Source organism: Bison bison, unplaced genomic scaffold (assembly GCF_000754665.1).
Source record: "Bison bison bison isolate TAMUID 2011002044 unplaced genomic scaffold, Bison_UMD1.0 scf7180017864050, whole genome shotgun sequence".
Lineage (NCBI taxonomy): Eukaryota > Metazoa > Chordata > Mammalia > Artiodactyla > Bovidae > Bison > Bison bison.
The window spans coordinates 4,503,598-4,527,091 of record NW_011494622.1 but is presented as its reverse complement, the minus strand read 5'-3'; the positions used below and the strand labels follow the sequence as shown (position 1 = coordinate 4,527,091).

The 23,494-nt window shown below is 37.9% G+C and overlaps 1 protein-coding gene across 1 annotated transcript; it reads left to right on the top strand.

The window, feature by feature from the left end:
- Positions 1-3,373: 3,373 nt before the first annotated feature.
- On the top strand, positions 3,374-21,728 carry CFAP97 (cilia and flagella associated protein 97). Its single transcript, XM_010835769.1, has 4 exons — positions 3,374-4,425; positions 12,370-12,635; positions 17,288-17,438; positions 18,552-21,728. The coding sequence occupies exons 1-4, from the start codon at positions 3,390-3,392 to the stop codon at positions 18,680-18,682; spliced, it is 1,584 nt and encodes a 527-aa protein (XP_010834071.1). The 5' UTR covers positions 3,374-3,389; the 3' UTR covers positions 18,683-21,728.
- Positions 21,729-23,494: the final 1,766 nt, after the last annotated feature.

Here is a 23,494-nt window from a genome sequence, read left to right as displayed (position 1 = left end):
CTGTGGTGTTGGAGAAGACTCCTGAGAGTCCCTTGGACTGCAAGGAGATCCAGCCAGTCCATCCTAAAGGAGATCAGTCCTGGGTGTTCATTGGAAGGACTGATGTTAAAGCTGAAACTCCAATACTTTGGCCACCTGATGCGAAGAGCTGACTCATTTGAAAAGACTCTGCTGCTGAGAAAAATTGAGGGCAGGAGGAGAAGGGGATGACAGAGGATGAGATGCTTGGATGGCATCACTGACTTGATGGACATGGGTTTGGGTGGACTCAGGGAGTTGGTGATCAACAGGGAGGCCTGGCGTGCTGCGGATCATGGGATCGCAAAGTCAGACATGACTGAGCGACTGAACTGAACTGAACTGGTTTATTCAGTTTGTGATGCCAGTGAGATTTGTTCCAGATTATTTTGCTAGAGGAGAACTACTGCATGGCAAATATATCCAGCAAAATGTGTGGCAAACATTAGCATGTGTATCTAATTTTCACTGGGCAGGCCATCCTTTTTTGTAAAGAACTGTTTCTAAAGCCGAACTGCTAAACAAGTCCCACTTTCTCTTAAAACTCCCTACCACGGGAGGGATTATTTTACTATCTTGGCCCCTGTTTACTGTCAAATAAATCATAGATATCACAACGATGTGTTTTATAGTTCAAAGAAGGAAGGTCTCAGTTTTTTTTCTTTCCATAAGGCTAGGACCACATTTCTAAAGCAGAGTAGAACAGTGGTTAGTCACGTGATCCTCAAAGCTGCCCGCTTTAGAATCCTGGTAGGCCACATAACTAGCTGTGTGGCTTCAGGCACGTTCCCACGTACGAGAGAGTGACAAAATATCTTAAAAGTTGTTGTCAAGAGTCAGTGAGTTAGTACTTCTTTTGCACTTAGAACAATCAACCCTGAATATTCATTAGAAGGACTGATGCTGAAGCCCCAATACTCTGGCCATCTGATGTGAAGAGACTCATTGGAAAAGATGAGGGTAGAAGGAGAAGGGGACAACAGAGGATGAAATGGTGGGATGGCATCACTGACTCAATGCACATGAGTCTAAGTAAACTCCAGGAAATAGCAAAGGACAGGGAAGCCTGGTGTGCTACAGTCCATGGGGTCACAAAGAGTTGGATGTGACTTAGCGACTGAACAGGAACAACAAATAAGTACTCAGTTAATGAGTACTAAGTTAATGTTTTAACTATTATTAGTAGTAGAATAACAACACTAATACAAATGAGACTTAGGTTAGTAATTTTATGCCCTGAAAAATGTAAACAAGTTTAGTAGAGGGGCAGAAGTTGGAATAATTTGGATGATTCGTTTTTTAAAAGATTTGTGTTTTAAACTGGCTAAGAAAATTTGCTCTGGGCTGTGCTATGAAACTGTTTGATTTTAGAATTTGAAGAAACTTGTTAAAAATTTTTTTAATCCTTAAAGGCATTAAATAGTGGGATAAAACGGCTACCACAGTTCTTTTATTCCTTGACGTTTTAAAGTGTGAATTATCTTACAGAAAAGGATAGCTTTGGGGAGAATTTAATGACTATTAATAAGCACTGTCCAGCATTCAATAGCTTATTTGCTGTTTTTCTCTTTGAACTCAGGTGGGCAGAATTAGATTGAAAATGATCAGTCATACCTTTTTATATTTGTGATGACCCGTGATCACAGAAAACCGATTCTTAATTCTTCCCCTTTGTCCCCTTTCCCAACTTCATTCCTCCTCCCACCTTTTATAGGCTCATACTCTTAGACATTTAATGCATGTCTTCCCAGGCCAGGCTGGTAGCATTTTATGTATATGTTTGTCCGCTTGAAGAGTTTAGTGTTGTTTTGTTTGTGTGTGTGTATGTGTGTTAAGTTTTTTATGATTATGTTGTCATTCAATTCCACTCTCTTGGTAGACATGATTTTTGTGGCTCTCAGCTCATCATTTCTGACTGATACACAGTATATAATACACAACATTTCTCTTCTCTGTTTTCCTCTGACTGGACATTGAGTTTTTCCCTCAGTCAGCACTGTTGCAGACAGGGCTGTGAAGCACCTTCTTGTCCATGTGCCCAGGAACACACAACTGAGAAGCAGGTGCACCAAGTTTTGAGCCTGAGTATCTGACCAGTTGGTTCTTTTCACTGTGCAGACACCCTGTCATCACTTCCTTGCTTAGTTGATTACATGAACACTATCATAATAACAGTAGTGGAAATATTAAAAATGCAGGGGGATTGTTGATTTTTCAACTCTTCATTTTTTTGTCCAAATGTCTAAATTGTATTATTAATCCAGTATAGCCAACAATTTTATATTAATGCATTTTTCACACTGATAATAGCACCAACATCAGGGGGCCACAAAGGATCCATTGGTAAATATTTTAGGCTGTGTGGGCCCTGTGGTATCTGTCACAGCTACTTAACTCTGCAGATGCAGTGGGAAAGCTGTCAGAGACAGTTCTTCAACCTAGGAGTGGGGCTGTGTCCCAATAAAACTTTTTTTACAAAACAAGTGGTGGGCCAGATTTAGCCCATTCACAGCAGTTTGCTGACCTGTGATTTAAATAATGATTTTAATGGGCTCAAAATATTCCTCTATTCGTTTTTTTTTTTTTTTTCAGTATTAAAAGTAATGCTGTAATTGCACATTCATAGCCACTAACCATCAAGGAAATGATCTCTCTCTAAGACTGAACCTCAGAAAAGTGGAGAAGGGCATGACTGGCTTTAAGACTGTGAGCCTGAAGCTGTGACCTGTGACTGTCACACGGGTTAAGCAAAAACTCCATAATCTATGGATGCCACACAAAAGGACAACAAAAAGTTTAAGAACTTAAGAGCAGAAGCTGAGACTGTTGCTAATGCCTTAGATTTTGATCACATCTCTCATCTTTTAAACTGAGTCCGATTGAAAACTGCAAGCTCCAGGTGGAGTTCTGACTGCTGGGCCATTCCACTGAACTGGGGCTTTCATAACTAACCTTGAAGCTTCAGCCTCCCCCAGAAATGTGAGTCTTTAACCGGCCAGTCTACCAGAATGATGTCTGTTTGGGCTGGCTTAGCATTCTAAACTCTAGCTGTACTTAATTTATGGAAGTCAGTTTTTCCCTGGCATTCACCTACATATCCACGTTTGTAATATGCTTGCCTTGATGATCTCTTATTATTGTTCAGATCATTGGTATAACTTGTTATTACCCCTGTAGCCCCCATTATCATTTCGCTGAGTTACTGTTTTTATGGTAGGTTTTTTCTTTTTCATATTTCTCTTTATATATTACCCAGACTTCTCAGTTTGGGAAAATTTGCAATTACTGTATAAAAATAAAAAGAGTAATTTGGAAAATACTCTTAGTCTGATGGTTACACTTTCCTCCTTTTCAGATATATTTTTACCATCATGGATCGGTTTGACGATATATCAGAAGGTGAAGTGGACCATTCTTTCTTTGACAGCGACTTCGAAGAAGCAAGGAAAGGTGACAGCAGCTCAGTTTTTGACAAGCAGGATGATGACGCTGAAGAGAGAACAGACAAAGATATGGAAAATGTAAACTTGAAACTTGGACTACAAAGAAAGGAAGATGATCTTACTGAGAAGGGAACGGAGAGCAGTGGGAAAACTCCTCCAGAGGAACACCCTGTAGAAGGTGATAATGCACAAACTGGAAATTCCTCGTCCTCAACCACTTCTTCAAGATCAAAACTGGGTAATGCTAGAGTAGAACATAAAATACACTTGCCCACTCCAAATAGCCTTCCCCAAACTGTGAAAGACGGTGAGCACGACTACTATACAGATGGAGAGGAGAGCACTGATGATGAGAAAAAGCATCATGTCAGGTCCAAGTCAGCTAAGCTGCCGAATAACTTCAAGAAAAGCCTAAGTAAAAAGTATTCCAGAAGCAGCTCCTCTTCGTCTTTGTCCCTCTCATCTTCAAGTTCCGATACAGGCTGTTCAGATACTGGATCTGATGTCGGCCTGTCTGATTCATCTCCATCACCGAAGAAGCATCTCCCTGGCGCCACCCACTTGTCACCCAAACTGAAATATAAACCAGGAGAAAAATCACCAGGAGCCCACGCTTCAGGTACAAAACCCAAGGTTGGTGATGACCCCGAAGAATCGGAAGACACCGTGACGGACGTCACTCCTTTATCGACCCCGGACATCAGCCCGGTTCAGTCTTTCGAACTGGGTGCCTCAAGCGACCGAAAAATGAAAGTTAAAAGGCAAGAAAATGTGAGGCAAGAAGTATATGAAAATGTTGAGGATTTGAAAAATAACTCGAAATCTTTGAAATCAGCCAAAAAAGGGAAGGAGAAACATGAACCCAGTCTCACCTCAAAGTCAACAGCGTTGGATTCCAGTTTAGACCACAGATACAAACAAAAAGTCTTACATGACACAATGGACCTGAATCATCTTTTAAAAGGTAATTTTAAACACTGTGTTTGGAATTTATTTTTTAAATCACTACATCTGGAGATAGGGCCTTTATTTTATAATTTATTTTTGGCTGCATGGTCTTACTCTAGCTGTGGCAAGTGGGGGTGGCTACCCTCTAGTTGGCGTGCACAAGCTTCTTATTTTGGTGGCTTCTCGTTGCAGAGCAGTGGTTCTAGGCGCCTGGGCTCAGTAGTTGCGGCACATGGGCTTAGTTACTCCATGGCATGTGGAATCCACCCAGACCAGGGATCGAAACCCTGTCCTCTACATTGGCGGGTGGCTTCTTATCCACTGTACCCCCAGGGAAGTCCTGTGTATTGAATTTAAATATTAAACCTAATATTATATTGAGCTTAATATTAAATGCTATGAATTTGCCTTGATTTTTCTAGTAGGTGTGTTTTATTATTTGAGATCATGGATATATTATTATAATGTAACCAAATTATTTCATTTAAAGATACCTGGAATATCATTATTTATATTACTGCAAAACTGATCAACTGGGACTAGAAAGTACTTCACAGTGATTCTTAGAAACTCAAAATGCCTGGAGACCAGATAAAATAAATGCAAGAAGGGGAGCAGATGTTTTCCTATGTTTGATGGAGACATGGGTGTAAGATATATTTCACTTTCTTTAAGAAAGAAAGCACGAGCACGAAGTTTAAGGGAAGGTGGCAGGAATGCTGGCAAATTAAGAGAGCTCAGAGTAAACTGTAGGAGACAATTCAGATTTTAAGTTAAGGCTAGAGAGAATTACTGGAAAATAATTACCAAGTTGATGAAATAGCATGATTCAAGTTTTAGTTACTTTTAAGATAGAAGGATTTAAGAATTAAGATAATCCTGACTACTATATTTCTGTCTCAATTTATTTATACCCATTATTTAGTTTGAAAGGAACAATATATTCCAGGTGAAGAAAAAGCAACCTCAAACTTCATTTTTGACTAGTTAATATAAAATTAGAAATATTGAGCTTGCAGGTTAGGTTTTAGGGCAATTGAAGATAAAGTTTTTAAGTTGTAAGTAAGACTCTCTTGTCTTCATTTGTTTGAAATGTTAGTTGAAAGAATAAATCTTCAGCTACATAATTTACATATGGTGGCCTGATAGAAGGGCATAAATAAGTCCCTTATTTGGTCAAATGAGTCTCATAGATTAATAAAATGTATTTTGGAGCAACTTATACTTGTGAATGTCCCCTCTTTTATAGATTTTCTTTGATTGTTACTCATTGATTGTTTAATTATTTAAAATATCAATAGTATAAGGAAGAATACTCAGAAAGTAAAGTCTTGAAAAAGATATGCCAGGCTGGTAAGAAAGAGAAAATAAAGTATCAATCTTGTTAGTACATAAAGTAGAATTCCCAGATTCTTGGCATTGCCTGTTACCACCTAGTGGCTAAGCCTCCACTCAGCATACCTTTCCTGATAAATGCTCATTCAATCTCTTAAAATTTTCAAGACTGAGTTTTCTATTCTTGCCCATCTGCTTCTTCCCCTAACAATGGGAATGATCTTTAAAAAAGTAGATCAGACCTACAAGTTTCCTTCTTAACTCTTCAGAAGTGGGCTGACTCTTAGGTTAAAAATAAATACCAAATTTCTTACCATAGGCTAACAGACTATTTCTTCAGTGACTCTTCACCCCAGGGAGTATGTGAGCATCTCTTGGAGAGCTACTCAAATTATTAAAACCAACCATTAAGTACTGATGCTTGGGCTCTGCCGTGGAGAGCCTGGTGCACTTGTCTAATATCAGTTAAAGTTGATGAGCCATGGCTCGCCATCATATGCTGACTGCCTTCAGCTCCTCTTCTCTCATTACCTCTCAGTCCAGTCACAGTACTTCCTTACTGTTCAGAGAATGTTAATACTTTGCACTCGTGGAGTATTTGCGCTTGAGGTTGGCCTCTCTCTCTGTAGAGGCTACTTCAGTCTTGCTTGGCCCTCAGCTTATCCATCACCTTCTCGGAAGTACTCTTCCGAACGTGCTGTGCAGAAATTTCACACCCACCCCTGCCTCACGGTCACAAAAGCCCGTTTCCTTTCAGGAGACTCTGGAGTTAGTGTAAGCAACAGGAGGGCAGGAACTTATTCCTTGCTGGAATCCCCACAGTAGACACTATTTGTTACCTAAAGGACTGTGGGACACTTCTGTCCACAGTGCTAACGGTCAGGAAGTATGCATCTTATGTTTCACTGAAATTGGATTTTGTAGCAGTTACCCACTAGTCTTAGGTTTGCCATCTGAAATACATACAGTAAGTCTTTGCCTCCTGTTTCTACCATATAATCTTATCCCGTTTTGACTCGGAAACAGAGCTAAAATGGGGCTCAGTCTCTAGCACATGGACTAGAGCTTTACTCGGTCTGCTGCCCCCTGGGGATCCCTGACCCCAGGACCTGCCCACACGGTACGTGGTGCTCAGGGTTAATACAACCCCAAGAACAAAGCGGCACTTCTGCCCCTTGATGAATCCGTTGTTGGAGTCACCAATATAACCCACCAAAGATTCTTTATAGCAGTAGAGTGTGTTTTAAATACTAGTTGTGGCGATCAGTCTATGTATATGGTGTTTCTTGAGGTTTCTCAAATTATTATTCCTGCTGAATTTGCCCCAGTGAAGCTTTCAGATCCAAGAATATTTTTGTTTTTCTTGTTTTCATTTTCCCCATAGAGCTAAGCCATGGACATGTGAGATGTGACGTGTACGTGGCCGAGCTGTGTCGCTCTGGCTGTCTTCTATTAAGGCAGGCGGTAAAAGATTGCAGAAATGTTCAACTCTGCTTCTCTTCTCACTAACTATATTATTTTTATAAAATGTGATATTTACATAGCACTAGTTTATTATTTTCAGATGAATTCACAGATATCTTTCAATTTTTTACCATTAATTTCTAACATGGTAAATATTGATAGATATAACCCACATAAACATTATTTGGGGTCCTCAGTAAACTTTTGGTGTGAGGTCTGTTTAAGAACTTCTATTCCTGAAGAATAATCTATTAGATTTATAATCTATTAGAGAAAAAATAAATTAGCATAGTCTTCAAAAAGGGGGAAAATGGGGGGAAAGAACAAAAAAAAAGCATTTTTTTGTAGATATAAAATTGTGAGAAGAGATCAAACAATACAAGTAAATTGTTTTGACTTATCAGAAGGTATTATCAGAGGGGATAATTTTTTTTATCAAATCCAACCTGCAAAGATGTTTAAAATATCAGTAGTATAGGAAGAATGAAAATAAAGGCTTGAAAAAGTTATGCCAAGTTATACCAAGGAGAAAATAGAAATATCAATTTATTAGTACACAAAATAGAATTTGAGATGTGAAAATCACTGAAAGGGACAAAGAAGAGTATTTTACATGAACAAACTGACCAAGTACACTAAAAAGATTTAATAGCCATTGATTTGAAGTGTTTGATAAAAGCAAAACAGAGCTAAATGATGAAATTGATAAAGCCGTAATCACTGTGGAAGATTGGTAGATGTTAGACCAAAAAAAAAGTATGAACTACCCACTTACGGGCTGCACTTGGCCCATGGGTTTGTTTTTATTTGTCTATTGCATAATATATATTTTTAAGTGATGAGATAGCAGTTTCTATTGCTACATAACAAATTACCCCAGTACTTAGGGTATAGTCATAGTTGCTCAGTCGTGTCCAACTCTTTGCGATCCCATGGACTAATGTGGCCCACCAGGCTCCTCTGGTCCGTGCAATTCTCGAGGCAAGAATAGTGGAGTGCGTAGCCATTCCCTTTTCCAGGGGATCCTCCTGTCCCAGGGATCGAACCCTGGTCCCCCACATTGGAGGCAGATTCTTTACCATCTGAGCCACCAGGGAAGCCCCTTAGGGTATAAAGAGAGGCTCAAAAGTGGGGGTGACTTGACAGGTGGGGCCTGGAATCATCTGAGTGCTGGTGTACTCACACATCAAGTGTCTGGGCTTGGGGTGACTTGGAGACCAGGACTTGCTGAGCAGAGGGCTCGTGCGTGGCCTCTCCCTGTGGTCTGGGCTTCAGGTACCGCAGCCTCAGTGCAGATGGTTCAGAGCTCCAAGGACAGCGTTCCAGGAAACAAGGCACAAACCTCACCACCTTTTATGACCTAACATTGGAAGCCACATGGCATCATTTCTTCCATGTTCTATTGGTTATACACCTTCCCAGATTTAAGAGCAGGGGCATAGACCCTCCTTCTTAATGGGAGGAGTGTCAAATAACACAGACACTCTGCAAAACTTCTTCAGTCCACCCTGTGGCCATACATTGATTTACATTCCTCCCAAGTGCAAAACTCTGTTCCCACTTTTCAAAGATCCTGCCCAGCTGGTGATCCAGGGTTAAAGCAAGTCCCAAGGGCAGCTGTGGCTCCTTGGGTGTGGTTCCTCAATTATAGCTCGAGTACTTTGAGAATCTTCTGCCAGGAGAGACTAGGAAGCCCAAGTAGTAATAATTTTGAAGCCCAAAAGTCCCAACTCTGATATTCTCTATAAATTCTGCTTGAAAACTGACCGATCCCTTTTTTAGTTCATCTGTTTTCTATCCTGTCTTCTTATGATGGCAAAATAAACTATTAATACTTTAAAGATTCTTCCTGGAGATCTGCTTAGCAAAATCCACCAATGGCAGAAGGTATGTTTTCCATTTTCCTTGCTGTCATAGCCAACAGTGTTGCTGAAATTCTGCCACTTGATCATCTTCACCAGCAGTCTCCTCCAACCCTTTCTAGCTCCACTTACTATCTGGTCTCAAAGCTAGTGCTCCAGATGTTAGGTTTTTGTTGCAGTAGTACCCAACTCCTGGTACTCTGTTTTGTGTGTGAGTTACTATTGCTCTGATGACAGATCGCAATCTTAGATCTGTAAAGTGGCAGCCTAGGATGACCTGAAGGCTGGGATCACAGTGCCCCCGCCACACACAGCCCCTCTATGTGGTTTTGATGTCCTCACAGGGTAGTCAGCCTCACAGCCTCAGGGCAGCCAGACACAGGGTGGCCCAGGGCCCCAAGCACAAGGATTCCAGAGGCAAGGGGGAGGGCGTGGTGGCCTGCATCTGTCTCTATTTTTGCCCAGCCTTGGGCTGTATCGTGTTGGTCCACGCCATCACAGACCTGCCCAGATGCAAAGGAAGGAGACCGAAAGAGTGTCTCAGAAGTTCTCATCTGACAAGATGTTCATAAAGAAGATGAAGGAACTTAGTAAATTTAGTTATTATTCCTTGAATCATCACCTCTCAGTTACAAGAGTTGGGATTTAAAAAAAAAAAAACCAACCTTTGAAACATCATTTTAAAAAGCAAATATCATATATCATTGATTTTTTTAATCGGGATCGCGAATATGCCTACAGGGTGAATTTTTTTAAAGAAAAACTAATATTATGTAAATAAAGACATAATATGGCTTGGGATAAATTTTCCATTAATAGTATGCACATAAACATTTTAAATGCTGCCTGTATCCCAGTTTAGGTACAAGTTAAGCTGGTACTTCTAGTAAATGGTGTTACTGAGTCAAGAAGTGGCTCTAGTGATAATGGACATATTGAAATACTGTAAAGAGTTTGAGCAAAATTGTTTCATTAACGAAAATTAGGGAAAAGCAGTATTTCTTAAATGTGTCATTTAAATAATGTACATATTTATATTAATATATTTTTATCCCTGAAATTTTATTCAAATTAACATTTTTTGATCTTAATTGGAAGACAGTGGATCATATATTGGAGGTTGCCTCGTACTAAAGTGTATAGTAGCCACTTTAGAAAAATGTGCTAATGATACCTGGCATCAGTATGTAAGCACTCAACATATACTTTTCCCATCAAGGGAGGTTAGAATGCTTTTTTGTTTTGTTTTTTTAAATGAATTAGTTTGAAATCCTTCCTTTATTTTATTTTTAGCTGTTGCCTTATTTTACTTATAAAAGCTTTTTATAAATGACATTAGGAAAATAGCTTACTTTTAATTCCCTCTAGAATTTAATTTTAAAGGCTAAATTAATCTAGAAACCTTATTCAATTCTACAAAATGGATATTTCTTGGAAGTAAGATAATTCAATTATATATATTTATATATATCTCCTTCTAAATGTGTTCCTATTCAGGTTTCGTCATTAGTTTGGTGTGCTTTTCAACAAATTACCAGTCATTCATTTCCTAATTTTTCCTATCAGGAAGTCACTGTTAATAATTTTTTTTAAAGTTTCCTTAATCTCTGATTTTTGGTTTAAGCATTGAGACATAGATTTACAGTTTTGTGACCTTGCTCCAAGGATTTAACTTTTCTGCACCAGTCACATTTTTAAATGGGGTTAAAAATGCTTTTAACAGCATAAAATATTAAGCAAGTAAAAGAGTGTACTTGCTTAGTACAAGATGGTTGTTGTTCAGTCTCTAAGTGCGTCTGACTCTTTGCAGCACCATGGACTGCAGCACGCCAGGCTTCTCTGACCTTCACTATCTCCTGGAGTTTGCCCACATTCATGTCCGTTGAGTCCATGATGCTGTCTTAACGATCTCATGCTCTGTCATCCTCTCCTCCTTTTGCCTTCAGTCTTTCCCAGCATCAGGGTCTTTTCCAATGAGGAGGGAATGGCAAACAGCACCAGTATTCTTGCCATGAGAACCCCATGAACATAAAGGTGCTCTGATATAATGGAAGCAAATAATGGGGGCCTTCCAGTGGCTAAGACTCCACACTTCCAGTGCAGGGGGCCTGGGATCAATCCCTGGTCAGGGAACTAGATCCTGTATGCCTCAACTAAGACCCAGTGCAGCCAAATAAATGATTAATTTAAAACAAATAATGGTTACTTTAAAAAGATATTGTTAAAACAAATGTACCGTACTGTTAATATGATATAATACATTCATTTGTAGCAGAAACTTCAGGTGAAACAAGCTTAATATGTTTAGAAATTTCTGATAACTGTTCAGTAATAATTGTGACTTGCTGAAAATTGTTCTAATAATATGAAATATTGATAATTTAGCATGTTGATAAAATTTCCATTTGATAATCATAGTATACAAAATATTTTTCTTGGTTAAAAGCTCTTTTTATATAAGGTATTCATTTGGCTTATGTCTAGTCAGGAATCATAGTTTGACTTTTATAGTAGAAGTATTTGTTACGATGCCAATATCAAGACCATAAATCTTGTATAGTAAAATTCTTTCAGGTTAAGTTGAAAGTTTCAGAATATTCTAGGTTTGCTTTTGCGATTTTCTGGCCATTGTTTGCATTGCTGAGAACATTTTATTTTTTGAATTATGTGTGTTGGTGTGCTCAGTTGTTCAATTGTATCCAATTCTTTGCTACCCCATGGACTGTAGCCGGCCAGGTTTCTCTGTCCATGGGATTTTCCAGGCAAGAAGACTGGAGTGGGTTGCCACTTCCTACTCCAGGGGATTTTCCCGACCCAGGGCTCGAACCCACATCTCCTGCATTGCAGATGGAATCTTGTGCACCACTTGGGATGCCTTTCTGACTAATAAAAACCATCTCAACTGAGTATTCTGTCAATGCAATCTACCAGAGGTTTCTAACTTTTAAGCTTCCTTTAGGAGAACATACAATGAACACGACAAAAGCAGTTTCCATAAATTATATCTGCAGTCTACAACCAGTGCCTTGTTCATTTCTTATTAAAGTATTTTCATGGTTTTGTGTATAGCATTTATTCCCAAAGAACCCAATGAGCATAAACCTCTAAGCTGCCTCTGAATTTTTTTTCTACCCGGTTGTAGTCTGGATGTCATTGAAATGATTCCATACATCCGTTACCATGAATTAATGTAGTTTCCGTTTATAAAAGTTAAAGCATATACCATTATGCCATCGTATTGCTGTTTATTTAGCCATTTTTCCTTTTTTGTTCACTTTTTTTGTTGTTCACTTCTGTAGCTTTTCTGCAATTAGATAAAAAGAGACCACAAAAACATCACTTTGATCAGCCTTCAGTAGCACCTAGGAAAAACTACTCTTTCACAAGAGAGGAAGTGAGACAGATTGATCGAGAAAATCAGAGGCTTTTGAAAGAACTGTCCAGACAGGCTGAGAAACCAGGAAGCAAGAGTATGATTCCAAGATCGACTGGTCCTCCCCCTAAGTTGTATCATAGTGCTCTCAACAGACAGAGGGAACAACAAAGGATCGAAAGAGAGAATTTGGTAAGTGACTGATTTACATTTTAGTCATCAAATAAAGTGCATTTGTACTGATTTGTAAGCCCAACTTGCAGCAAACCCAATACAGCCAAATTTTCTAAATGATACAAAAGTAGGAATAGGTTTGTATGGCATAAAATATAGGATGAGCCATGAGCCTGGAAGATAACAGTATGTGCTTTTTTATCCAGGAAACTATATTTTAAGGGAGTATTAAATGAAAATACTGCAAGGTCTGTTATTTATTTGACTAGATCTGTTAAATTACTATAGCAATACAGGAAATGGTGTCCAAGGATTAGATAGCTACATCTGCGAAGTATTTAGTCACTAGCTAAATCTATTTTACTTCATTTTATCCTCAAAAGCTAAAATAATTTATATATCATTTATTTTAAATAATACACACATTCTCAGGGAGGTGCCCTGCTGCTTGATGTATGAAAGACACTATTAAAAATGATAGTGTAATAGTCCTTTGATATCCTAAGAAATATATATATGGAAACTGTTGAAAATCTTCACATTAAAAAAACTACTATTCATAGCCTATCATTTTCTTTATAAAATGCAATTCATAATTGCTGATATTTACAGAGCTTTTTAATGCTCGGTATTGTTCCAAGTGTCTTCTAAATATTAGCTAATTGAATCCAGACAATAATTCTTTCAGGGACGTACTTTATTTTTAGCCACATCTTACAGGTAGAATAACTGAGACCTAAAAGGGTTAAATAATTAACCCATGGACAAGGAGCTGCTAAGCAAGTGACTGAGCCAAGGTTTTAAACCCAGGTAGCATCTTCAACTAAAGTTAGACCCTTAATGAACACATACATTCAGAGTTAAAATAAGTGATAAAGCTGTTATTAAAATTACCAGAACAGTTCCCCAAATTCACCCTTATTATGTTTCATCATCAGTACAGTTCTACTTAACCTGAATTTGCAAGAGTAACTCTTATGAATTTATTACTATCACTAACACCAAAAGTTGGTGAGCTAGGGTAGTATATTTGCAAAAAATAGTAAAATATTGGTCAAGAGAGTTACCCTGAACATGGCAGGGAGTAGATTGCAGCAGAACAAGTTGAAATGAGGTTGGTGGGTGGTGAACTAGATGGTAACTTTCTACGTATCCCTCTAGCAAGTTCAGGATTCATTTACATTTTATGCATTTTCATAAACAGCTACAGCAGGTGGTAGAATCATATCCAGGTTTCCTCGCTTTGGGATTACTTTTTTCTTTTTAACATCTTTTTTGAGGTATAATTTACATGCCATACCCATCTAAAGTGTACAGTTCAGTGGGTTCTGATAAATAACATGATTCATTTTTTTAAGTTATATATAAAAGCAACAAAATTTGCCACTTTAACTTTTTAAAATTTTCAATGTCTTCTTCATTATTATTTTGATATGTGCACACTGCCATGTTTATTTCTGATTCACTCCTGCCGGGGCTGTGTCTTTGTCGCAGCATGCAGGCTTTCTCTAGTTGCGGGGACCAGGGGCTCCTCTCTAGCTGTGGTGCTTGAGCTTCTCACTGTGGCAGCTTCTCTCGTTGCAGAGCACACGGGCTCTAGGGCACAGGGGCTCATCAGCTGTGGCTCACGGGCCGTAGAGCGTGCAGGCTTCCGTCGTTGTGGCGCACAAGCCCAGTTGCCCCACGGCCCGTGAAATCCTCCTGGACCAGGGATCGAACCTGTGTCCTCTGCACTGGCAGGCAGGATTCTTATCCAGGCGCCACCAGGGAAGTTCGCCATTTCAACTGTTTTGAGTGATTGGTTCAGTGACATTAATTACATTCACGATGTTGTGAATTGTGAGTAAATACTACTTATTTCCAAAACTTTTTTGATCACTCTGTACAGAAACACTGTGCCAGACAGTAACACTCTGTTCCCCCTTCCCCTCAGCCCTTGGTAACCTCTACTCTACCTTCTGTCTCTATTTGTCTATTCTAGATATTTCATATTAGTAGAATAGTAGACTATTTGGTCATTTTGTCTCTGGCTCATTTCACTCCATTATGTTTTCAAGGACCATCCATGTTGCAGCCTGTATCAGAACTTCATTCCCTCTGGTGGCGGAATAATAGTCCATGTATATATATATGTGCCACATTTGGACTCCCCATTCATCTGATGATGGACACTTGGATTGTTTGCACATTTTGGCTATTGTGAATAATGCTGCACTATAGGTGTCTCTTCCCTGGGTCAGCTTCCCTGGTGGCTCAGAGGTTAAAGTGTCTGCCTCTAATGCGGGAGACCTGGGTTCGATCCTTGGGTCAGGAAGATCCCCTGAAGAAGGAAATGGCAACCCACTCCAGTATTCCTGCCTGGAGAATCCCATGGATGGAGGAGCCTGGTGGGCTACAGTCCACAGGGTCGCAAAGAGTTGGACACAACTGAGCGACTTAACTTTAACTTTAACTAACTATAGGTATCTCTTCAGGTCCCAGCTTTTAGTTCCTTCAGCTGTGTACCTAAGAGTGGAATGGCTGTGTCGTATAGTAATTCTATATTTATTGTTTTGAGGAACTTGGGTTTACTTTTGAGAAGTTGAAACCATTAATGTCTAGGGACTATTCTAGATACAAATGAGATGAAAACTGGTAAGCAGCTTCTGTTATACACCATATCAATTGTAAATTTCAGCTATTTTAATAAGCAGTGGGAAATTACCACTATTTTTTTTCTTTTTACTTTGTTACTTAGTAATTTGTATGTGAGCAATATTTTTCTCCATTTCACAGTGGGATCTTGTTATACTCGAGAACAGTCAAACATAAAGTGAACCACATGTTTAATTTAAATTTTCCTAACAGTTACATTAGAAATATCAAAGAGGTGAAATTATTCTACTATAATATTTACCTGACTAAATAAAAAATATTACACTTTAACATGTAATAAATATAAAAAATTGTTGAGAGATATTTTACGTTTTTTGATACTAAGTCTCTGAAGTCAGTTGTATATTTTATACTTAGAGCATATCTCAATTTGAACTAGCCACATTTTAAATGTTCTGTAACATTGTGGCCTTGGACAGTGCAGCTGTGGATCAAAAGCTTAATTCACAAGAAGTAGAAAAAGTAGCTTAAAGCTACATGGTGAAACAAGCAATTTATTATAAAAATTATTATGTTATTGTAAGGAATAGTAATTGTCCAGATTTATGCTTAACTCTTTTTAATTAAGCAAATATTTGCTTTATTAAGCAAAATAAAACTAATTCTATATATTGTAATTTTTTTTCTTGGCTGGTCCTTTGCATTCATTCTTCATAATAGCTGATTATTTTTTCTTTATAAAATTTTTTTAATTAAATTTTTGTTGGAATTGTGTTGAATTTACATTTTAATTGCAGAGTGTTGGGCACTCTTAAAATATTACCTTTTAATCTAGAAATATGGTATGTCCTTCTGTTTACTCAAGCCTTCTTAACACTCAACCTTAGTAAGGTTTTGTAGTTTTCTTTAAAACTATATTTTTTATGTTATTGCCATGACATTTTTCATTTTGTTTTCTGATTGGTAATTTTCGTAAACCATCAACTTTTGAATATTCATTGTACAACCAGCCACGTACCAAACCCTTATATAGAGCCGCACTGGGGCTCAAATGGTTCTTCAGTGTGAGATGATACACTTTTTAAGCTGTTTGCCAGATTGTTTGTAGTCAAAACACACACGCAAGGGTGCTCACGTGCACACACACAACACTTTTGTGTCCAATGTACTGCACAAACAGGGTCCATTACTTTGTAATTTTCATGATTCGTAATCCTTCACTTGCTCCATCTCCAGTGATAGAGACCAGTTCACATGGCTCACAGGCATGATGACTAAAGCAATTCTGTTCTAGTTCCCGAACATCAGCTCCTTAGCAATCCAGAGGCTGCAAGCCTCCAGGCAAAAGGAGTGGTGCTGTGCAGAGCAGGTGAAGAGGACAGCCCTTTCCAGTAGAGGGCGCACTTGCTACATACAGACCCAACTGTATTAGAACTTTTACTTCAAAAGGGGATAATTTTTTTTAATTGATAAAATTTGGAACTGTTCTTGTTAAACCATGTTTCCATATATTTATTTGGACACAATATGAATTCCGTTTTTAAGAAAAATTGCAAGAATAATCTTAGCATAAGGATAAGGGAAGAGGTCAAGGAGGGTACTTTATAGTTTCCTATATTTTGGTTTATAGTTTCACTTTACTCGCTGAAAGAAATGACATTATTTCATGCTCTTAAATGTATGTATGTCAGTTCCTCTCTAAGCATGTGTTCACGGTCATTTCTAGGGTTGAACACTGGGCTCTTAGCATTATTACTTCCATAATGTCATTTCTATGAGAAAGTAAGGTTTAATGTAAGGTTTTCACCTTACAGCATCTTTTCTAAGATTGTAACCTGATAAACAAGAGAGCTGTGCCTACAATCAGTTGTTAAAATCATAGTGGTTTTGGTTAGCTATAGGACAGGTAGAAAATTTTAGGTTTTCCACATTATTATTGAAATAGTTTTTCTGCAGTGAGTTGAAGTCTTTTTTACTTTATTTTGTGAATTTCAGGTTCTAGAAAGTGTTTGCCTTTTAAAAAAACTATTGTGGTTTATCTAACGTTAGCTTTTAAATTGTTCATTTAAATGCAGGCTTTTCTGAAAAGGCTTGAAGCTGTGAAGCCAACAGTTGGCATGAAACGCTCAGAACAGCTGATGGATTATCACCGCAACATGGGTTATCTCAGCTCATCCCCGATCTCCAGACGAGTGAGGTCCACTCTCAGCCAGTACAGCTCGCTAAGTAAGCACACGCACACGGGTTTTGTACTTGTTTGTACCTTTTTCCCGTTTAAAAGTATATGACTTAGGTTCTTCTGACAGAGTTTTAGATGCTGACTTCTGGGATGCAGTCTGCTCTGTTTCACTGGCATGCCTTGCTTTGTGTTGGTTCACTTAACTTCAGGTTTCATTTTTTACAGTGTATAATGGCAACATAGGAAGGAAACCAGGAGGTTAAACAACTGAAAATATCAGTAGTCTCTTAGGTAATGGAGGGAGAGACTTTTAATTTCAGTGTGTTTATTAAAGGAAGAAATGGACAAATAGACTGTTTAAAAGTTGCCGAAGCAGTCTCTTCAGCCGGTGAAGAATTTTCAGTAGTATCTTCTGGCCCTAATGCATGCTGCTGCTTCTTCACTGGTAATTAAGACGAGAAATAGTGATCTGTAGTCCTCAGATCAATCCCTCTTAATGCTCAGTATATGATCCGTTACACACCCAGAGAATACAGGTGGGCGTGACCGCTGAGTGTTGGAGTATACGACACACGGAAAGGCCAGACCGTTTTCCCTACAGAAGTCTGTGCTGTTACTTCATGTATATGTGCTAAGCTATAAAGTCTGTAAAAGCTAGTCCTAACAGAAAGTTGGAACCACTTGTAGTCTTAAACACTCAGATAACTAGTTTAATTCCATTCATTCATCCGCCACACATCACTTCCTTGGTAGAGTAAGTGACTAAGACAGCGTCTTATTTCAATAACTCACACTTAATATCATGCCTTGACTGTGCAAAATTATTTGTTGAATAAATGTATAAATGGTTATACAAAGAGATTTTATTTTTCCCACTTGAATTCTTTGAGAGGCTTTTAAAAACACTTACTCCCACCCCAAATCTATTGCATCAAAATGCCCTTGTATAGAGTTTGGTTATGTTTGTTATTTTAAGTTCCACAGGGAATTCTGAAGTACATTCCTGGTTGAGAATAGAATTAGACTATTAAAAACACATGTGAGATAGAGAAGGCAGTTTTATTTTAATCTGGGCTTCAGATGAGGAAAGGAGGTGTATCAGATGATGATTTATGTATTTAGTGAGTTCAGATAATTTCTTGCTCTTTGTCTACTTTCAGAAGGCGCTTCCAGGACATCCAGCGCTACCAGTGGCCTCAGCTGTAAGAGTGAGCGATCTGCTTTTAACACAACTGGTGGTGGCCTGTTGCTAAGACCTAAGCCCCCGAATGTCCGTACAGCTTGGTTATAAAAACTCTTTTTACTTTAAGCATTGTTCATCCAGTTCTTAGTTGAAGTGCTCTTGTATAACGCTGTCATTCTCTGTGTAGACATCTAAATACTGGTTTAAGCAATTTAAGGTATTGTAATTAGATGCAAAATGGTTTTCAAAAAGACAACATAAAAATCAGTGTTTCCTGTGAGGAGGTGTTTATATGAGACGTGTATATATTTCATAGAGAAATGGTAGCATACCTGTGTCTTTTCTCAACATAGAAATCGGTTCAGCTGTCGGACTGATGAGGCAGTTGTGATAGCATCCTGCACATTGGACCGAAATGTTAGCTATATGGTTCTCATTTAATGTGTTTTTTTGTTTTGTTTTCATTTTCTGTAAGTTTTATATAGTGAGCGTAGCTCCTGACTGACTTGGTTTTCTATTTGCTTCAGAACTTGGGTGGTGTGACTTATAACTTGATTGTAAGATAGTTATTATGAAACTAATCTTGAAATTTGTTCTCATTGGTGGCGCTGATTTAGATTTGAGGAGAAGACAGAAGCTTGCTCTAGGGCAGTCCTTGTGATTCACCAGAGGTGCCTACTACCTCTGTAGAAGTGTGCACTGAGTTAGATCTTAAAAATTTTATCAACCATTCCAGACCATTTCAAATTGTGAGTCTGAGAAAGCTCAACTTAGAAACTCCTCTTTTGTGTCTTTCAGGGGAAGTAGGTAAGGATTCTGAGAAGTTGGGTTTCTTTAGAGCTCCTGTGTTGTGAATAGTTCGTCCAAGGACCAGATCCTCATAAGCAAAAGCAAGTATTTGTTGAATTAGCAAACGAGCTCCACCAGCTTGAGGAACCAAGAAGCAGATCCCAAGTTGTGTCAGGACAGCGTTTTAAGGGGTGTTGTTAATGGGTTGTGCTGTATTCAGCGTTTATTGTTTTAAGTGAGAGGAAATGCAGGAAACAAATGCTTTGTTCTACCCCTTTAGAAGTTCTAGCTACTGTTTTTAAGGGCTGACAAAGAAAAACTAAAAATATGAATGATAAAGGAGGAAAAAAATCCCGTATTTGTTGAAGCTATTTTATAAATGTCAGCCAATTTTTTGGTTTTGTTTTGGCCTTTTGTATTGAATCCTGGAAGTACCATTTTTGCCAGTTTCACTTTCAAAGACCTTTTGAAATTAGTGATGTGTGTGTAGGGTGTAATAGAGTTGACTCTTGAAATCAGAGTATTTTTTCTGTCAATCTGTAGGCTCTTGTACAACGAAGTATATCTCAGTCATGTTGCTTCTGCTGTTCTAGTTATCACTGTTTTCATTACTGGCCTTTTATGCATACCTTAAAATGTATTGGTAAGTTTCTATACTAAATGCCAAATCTGTCCCTTTTTTTTTTTTTTTTTTTTTTGTGTGTTTTTGATCTGTAAACACAGTAAGATTTGTTTTTTGCTTTTCTGGGTTGCTCAAGCTCTGTAGCGTGGACGCCAAACTTAACTTTTCTTAAACACCTTCGGTGGTAAGCCAAACTGCATTTTGCTGAACATCAATTCAGAATGTCTTGGCCTTAGTTTGTATTGATAGATTTTGTTTCGGGTAGGGCTTGAGAAGGGTGGGGAGAATGGGGTTAAAAAACTCATGGGAAAACAACCTGACCGTGAGATTTTTCTGCTGCTTTCCTTGAGTTATAATGTTCATTTGTTGTTGGATATTCTGGTGTATAGGTTTTTACATCATTTAGTGCTTTACTTCATACACTTTAGCTGTACTAAACCAAGATTTTGTTTTTTAACTTATTGCACTTTTCGATGTTTGTGTAACAACCTGTCTTTAAGGAGAGATAAGATAATGCTGAATTTAAAATTCAGCATTTGAATATATTCCCAGTAGTGAGTGAATTAGCCAATTTTTTAAAATTGGTTTTTAAGTTGTTAGGGGGAAAAAGAAACCTTTTATGTAATAGCATTAGTCTCTGAATGCATTTTATAGTCTTTGCTGCCATATGTCATATGCCATATGGTACAGTTTTAATTTTATAGATAAAAGCTGTACTTTTTTTTTCTTTGATCTTTAAAATTTTTTTTTCTCTGTACTTTGATTTTAGATACTAAATTAACGCCTTCAGTTTCTACTACTTAGGCAGGGGAGTTTCGTTTAAGTATTACTGATAACAGGGATTCAGCATGAAGCAAAAGTCAGAACAACAATACTCATCTTTTCAAAGAGAAATTTACAACTGTTGTCATGATTAGTTTACACTGATCAGTATAAGCAGAGGGATAGGAGTTGAAAAATGTGATATTCTCCGATGTAAGTCAAGATGCCTTTTAAGTTGTTACGATTTAAGGGGTATTTTTATGAAGAAATCAGAAGTATATTATTTTCATTTTCAAGAACATAAAAAATGTGAAGGACTGTCTAGCACTACTTTATATTTGGTTCACTTGTACCTAAGATATATATTTTTAAGATTTACACGTGCAATTAGAAAGGATACTCATCCAAGGTCAGCAATTACTAGGCAAGGTTCTTACTGAGAGTGACTTTCATGTCTGTTAAATGTTATACTGGTATTACATCCTTCTTGATAAGATCCTATGAAAAATTTTGAATTATTAAAGTTATTTCCTAAGGGTAGCAATTACTCTCATACTTCCCCTACTTCCTTTTCTTTCAGTCTCCATAAAAAGCTGCTTTCTTAGCTACTACCCCAAATAAAAGTTTTCTCGTTTGCTTGTAAATGTAGTGTGTAATGCAGTTGTTTTCAGCCCATTAACCCAAATGTCCAAAATGGATATCTAGGTAACTTTAAAAAGAGGTCACTGGGATAGATATCTGTGTGTACTTTCATCTTCAAATTCAAATCCTGCACACTATGAAAAGTATTATGACCAACGTAAAGTTGGGGACACAAGTTTAAGTTACTCTATTATTTTAATAATTAAATTCATAAAATGTTTAATATCTTAAATGCCAAAGTTGGAACCTATATAAATGATTGTAAACCATCCAAGAAAATGTGCTTCATGCTCATGACTACTTTATTTGTATGAATAAAGATAGTAAGAAACTTAAAAATCAACGTTCTTTTTTAATTTCCGAGTCTACCATAATGTCTTTTAGGCATGAAGAACTCATCCTGGGCACAGTGAAGAAAAGAATCAAAGATAACTGAGTTTTGATCCTGTGTCGGTCTCTCAAATGCACTGTCTTCCTGTTCCCATTGTAAAAATTAGAATAATAATTTTTACATGCCTCCATGACTAAGAATTAAGTGAGAATGAAATTGAAAAGAGGATATTAGTTATTTATATCTTTGGAAGTATGATGTTTATGTGGGAAAATGCTTAAAATTACACTCTCGATCATCTCTTTAAACCACATCATAATTGTTATGTTGCTACAAGTGTTGTTCAGTCGCTAAGTCGTGTCCAACCCTTGGTGACCCCGTGGGCGGCAGCACGCCGGGCCCGCCCATCCTGCTCTATCTCCTGGAGTTCGCTCAGATTTATGTCCCTTTGAGTCTGTGGTGCTATCTACCCATCTCATCCTCTGCTGCCCCCCTTTCCTTTTGTCTTCAGTCTTTCCCAGCATCAGGGTCTTTTCCAGTGAGTGGGCTCTTTGTATCAGGTGGCCAAAGTATTGGAGCTTCGGCAACAGTCCTTCAGGAAATCACTCTTTTATAGCTTGAATACAGTAGACACTCTTATAGCTTGAATGAGTGTTTTTTTTAAAGTTCACATCAACATTCCATATGTATGATGTGTATTATGAATGATAAGAAATACTCTCTTTAAAACTTGCTGCTAAACCATTATGAATTTTTTTGATAAGGGTTAAATAACAACAGTGCCATTGGAGTAAATCACTGAGTAGTTCCTGCTGGTAGTATATTTGAGCTCTAGCAAATCAGACTACATTACAGCAGAAATTTGTACTTGGTTTTAAAATTCTGCTGACTGTTTTAATCTACTTAGAGATATTTCTGGAACCACCATAATACAGTCTTAATGTTCTGTGTCTCTATTCAGAATCCAGTTTGTCGGTCTTTTCTTGCATGATTAGTACTTTTCTAAATGTTGGATTTTATAAATTTTCATTTACCTGAGGACTTGAAAAAATGCTGTTTTATTACCTTCTGGAAATTTTACCTTTCACACTTAGATATGCAGTTCACCTGGCATTGTTGGTTGCCTCTTTTTCACTAATTCTGTTATCTAAGTTATTTAGTTCCAGCTTTATTCTTTGGGCTTAATTTGGTGTCATTTTTTAAAACTTGGAACGGACGTATAGTTCACTGATTTTCAACCCTTCTTTTCTAATGTTGTTGTTGTCTTTTCTAATAAATGCATCAAAGGCTGTAAGTTTCTTCTGAGCATAGCTTTAGCTGTTTCCCACAAGTTTTGATAACATGGTATTTTTGTTGTTTAGTGATTAAGTCATGTCTGACTTTTGCAATCCCATGGAGTGTAGCCTGCCAGGTTCCTCTCTGTCCATGGGATTTCCCAGGCCAGAATACGACAGGATTGGGTTGCCATTTCCTCCTCCAAAGAATCTTCCCAACCCAGCAATCGAACCTGAGTCTCCTGCAATGGCAAGCAGATTCTTTACCACTGAACCACCAGGGAAGACCCCATTTTTATCAAGGTCAAAACATTTTTGAATATCTCTTCTGATTTTCACGTTTTACTCTGTGGCTCTTTAGAATGTATTTTTATAGGCTGTTTTAAATTTAATTTGTGGTTTTGGTTATGTTTATATGAAAAATTGTAGGAAAAATGTGAAGCCCTAGATCAGGGTACAGAGAGTTACAGCCTGTTGGCCATATTCAGCAGCCCAGAGCC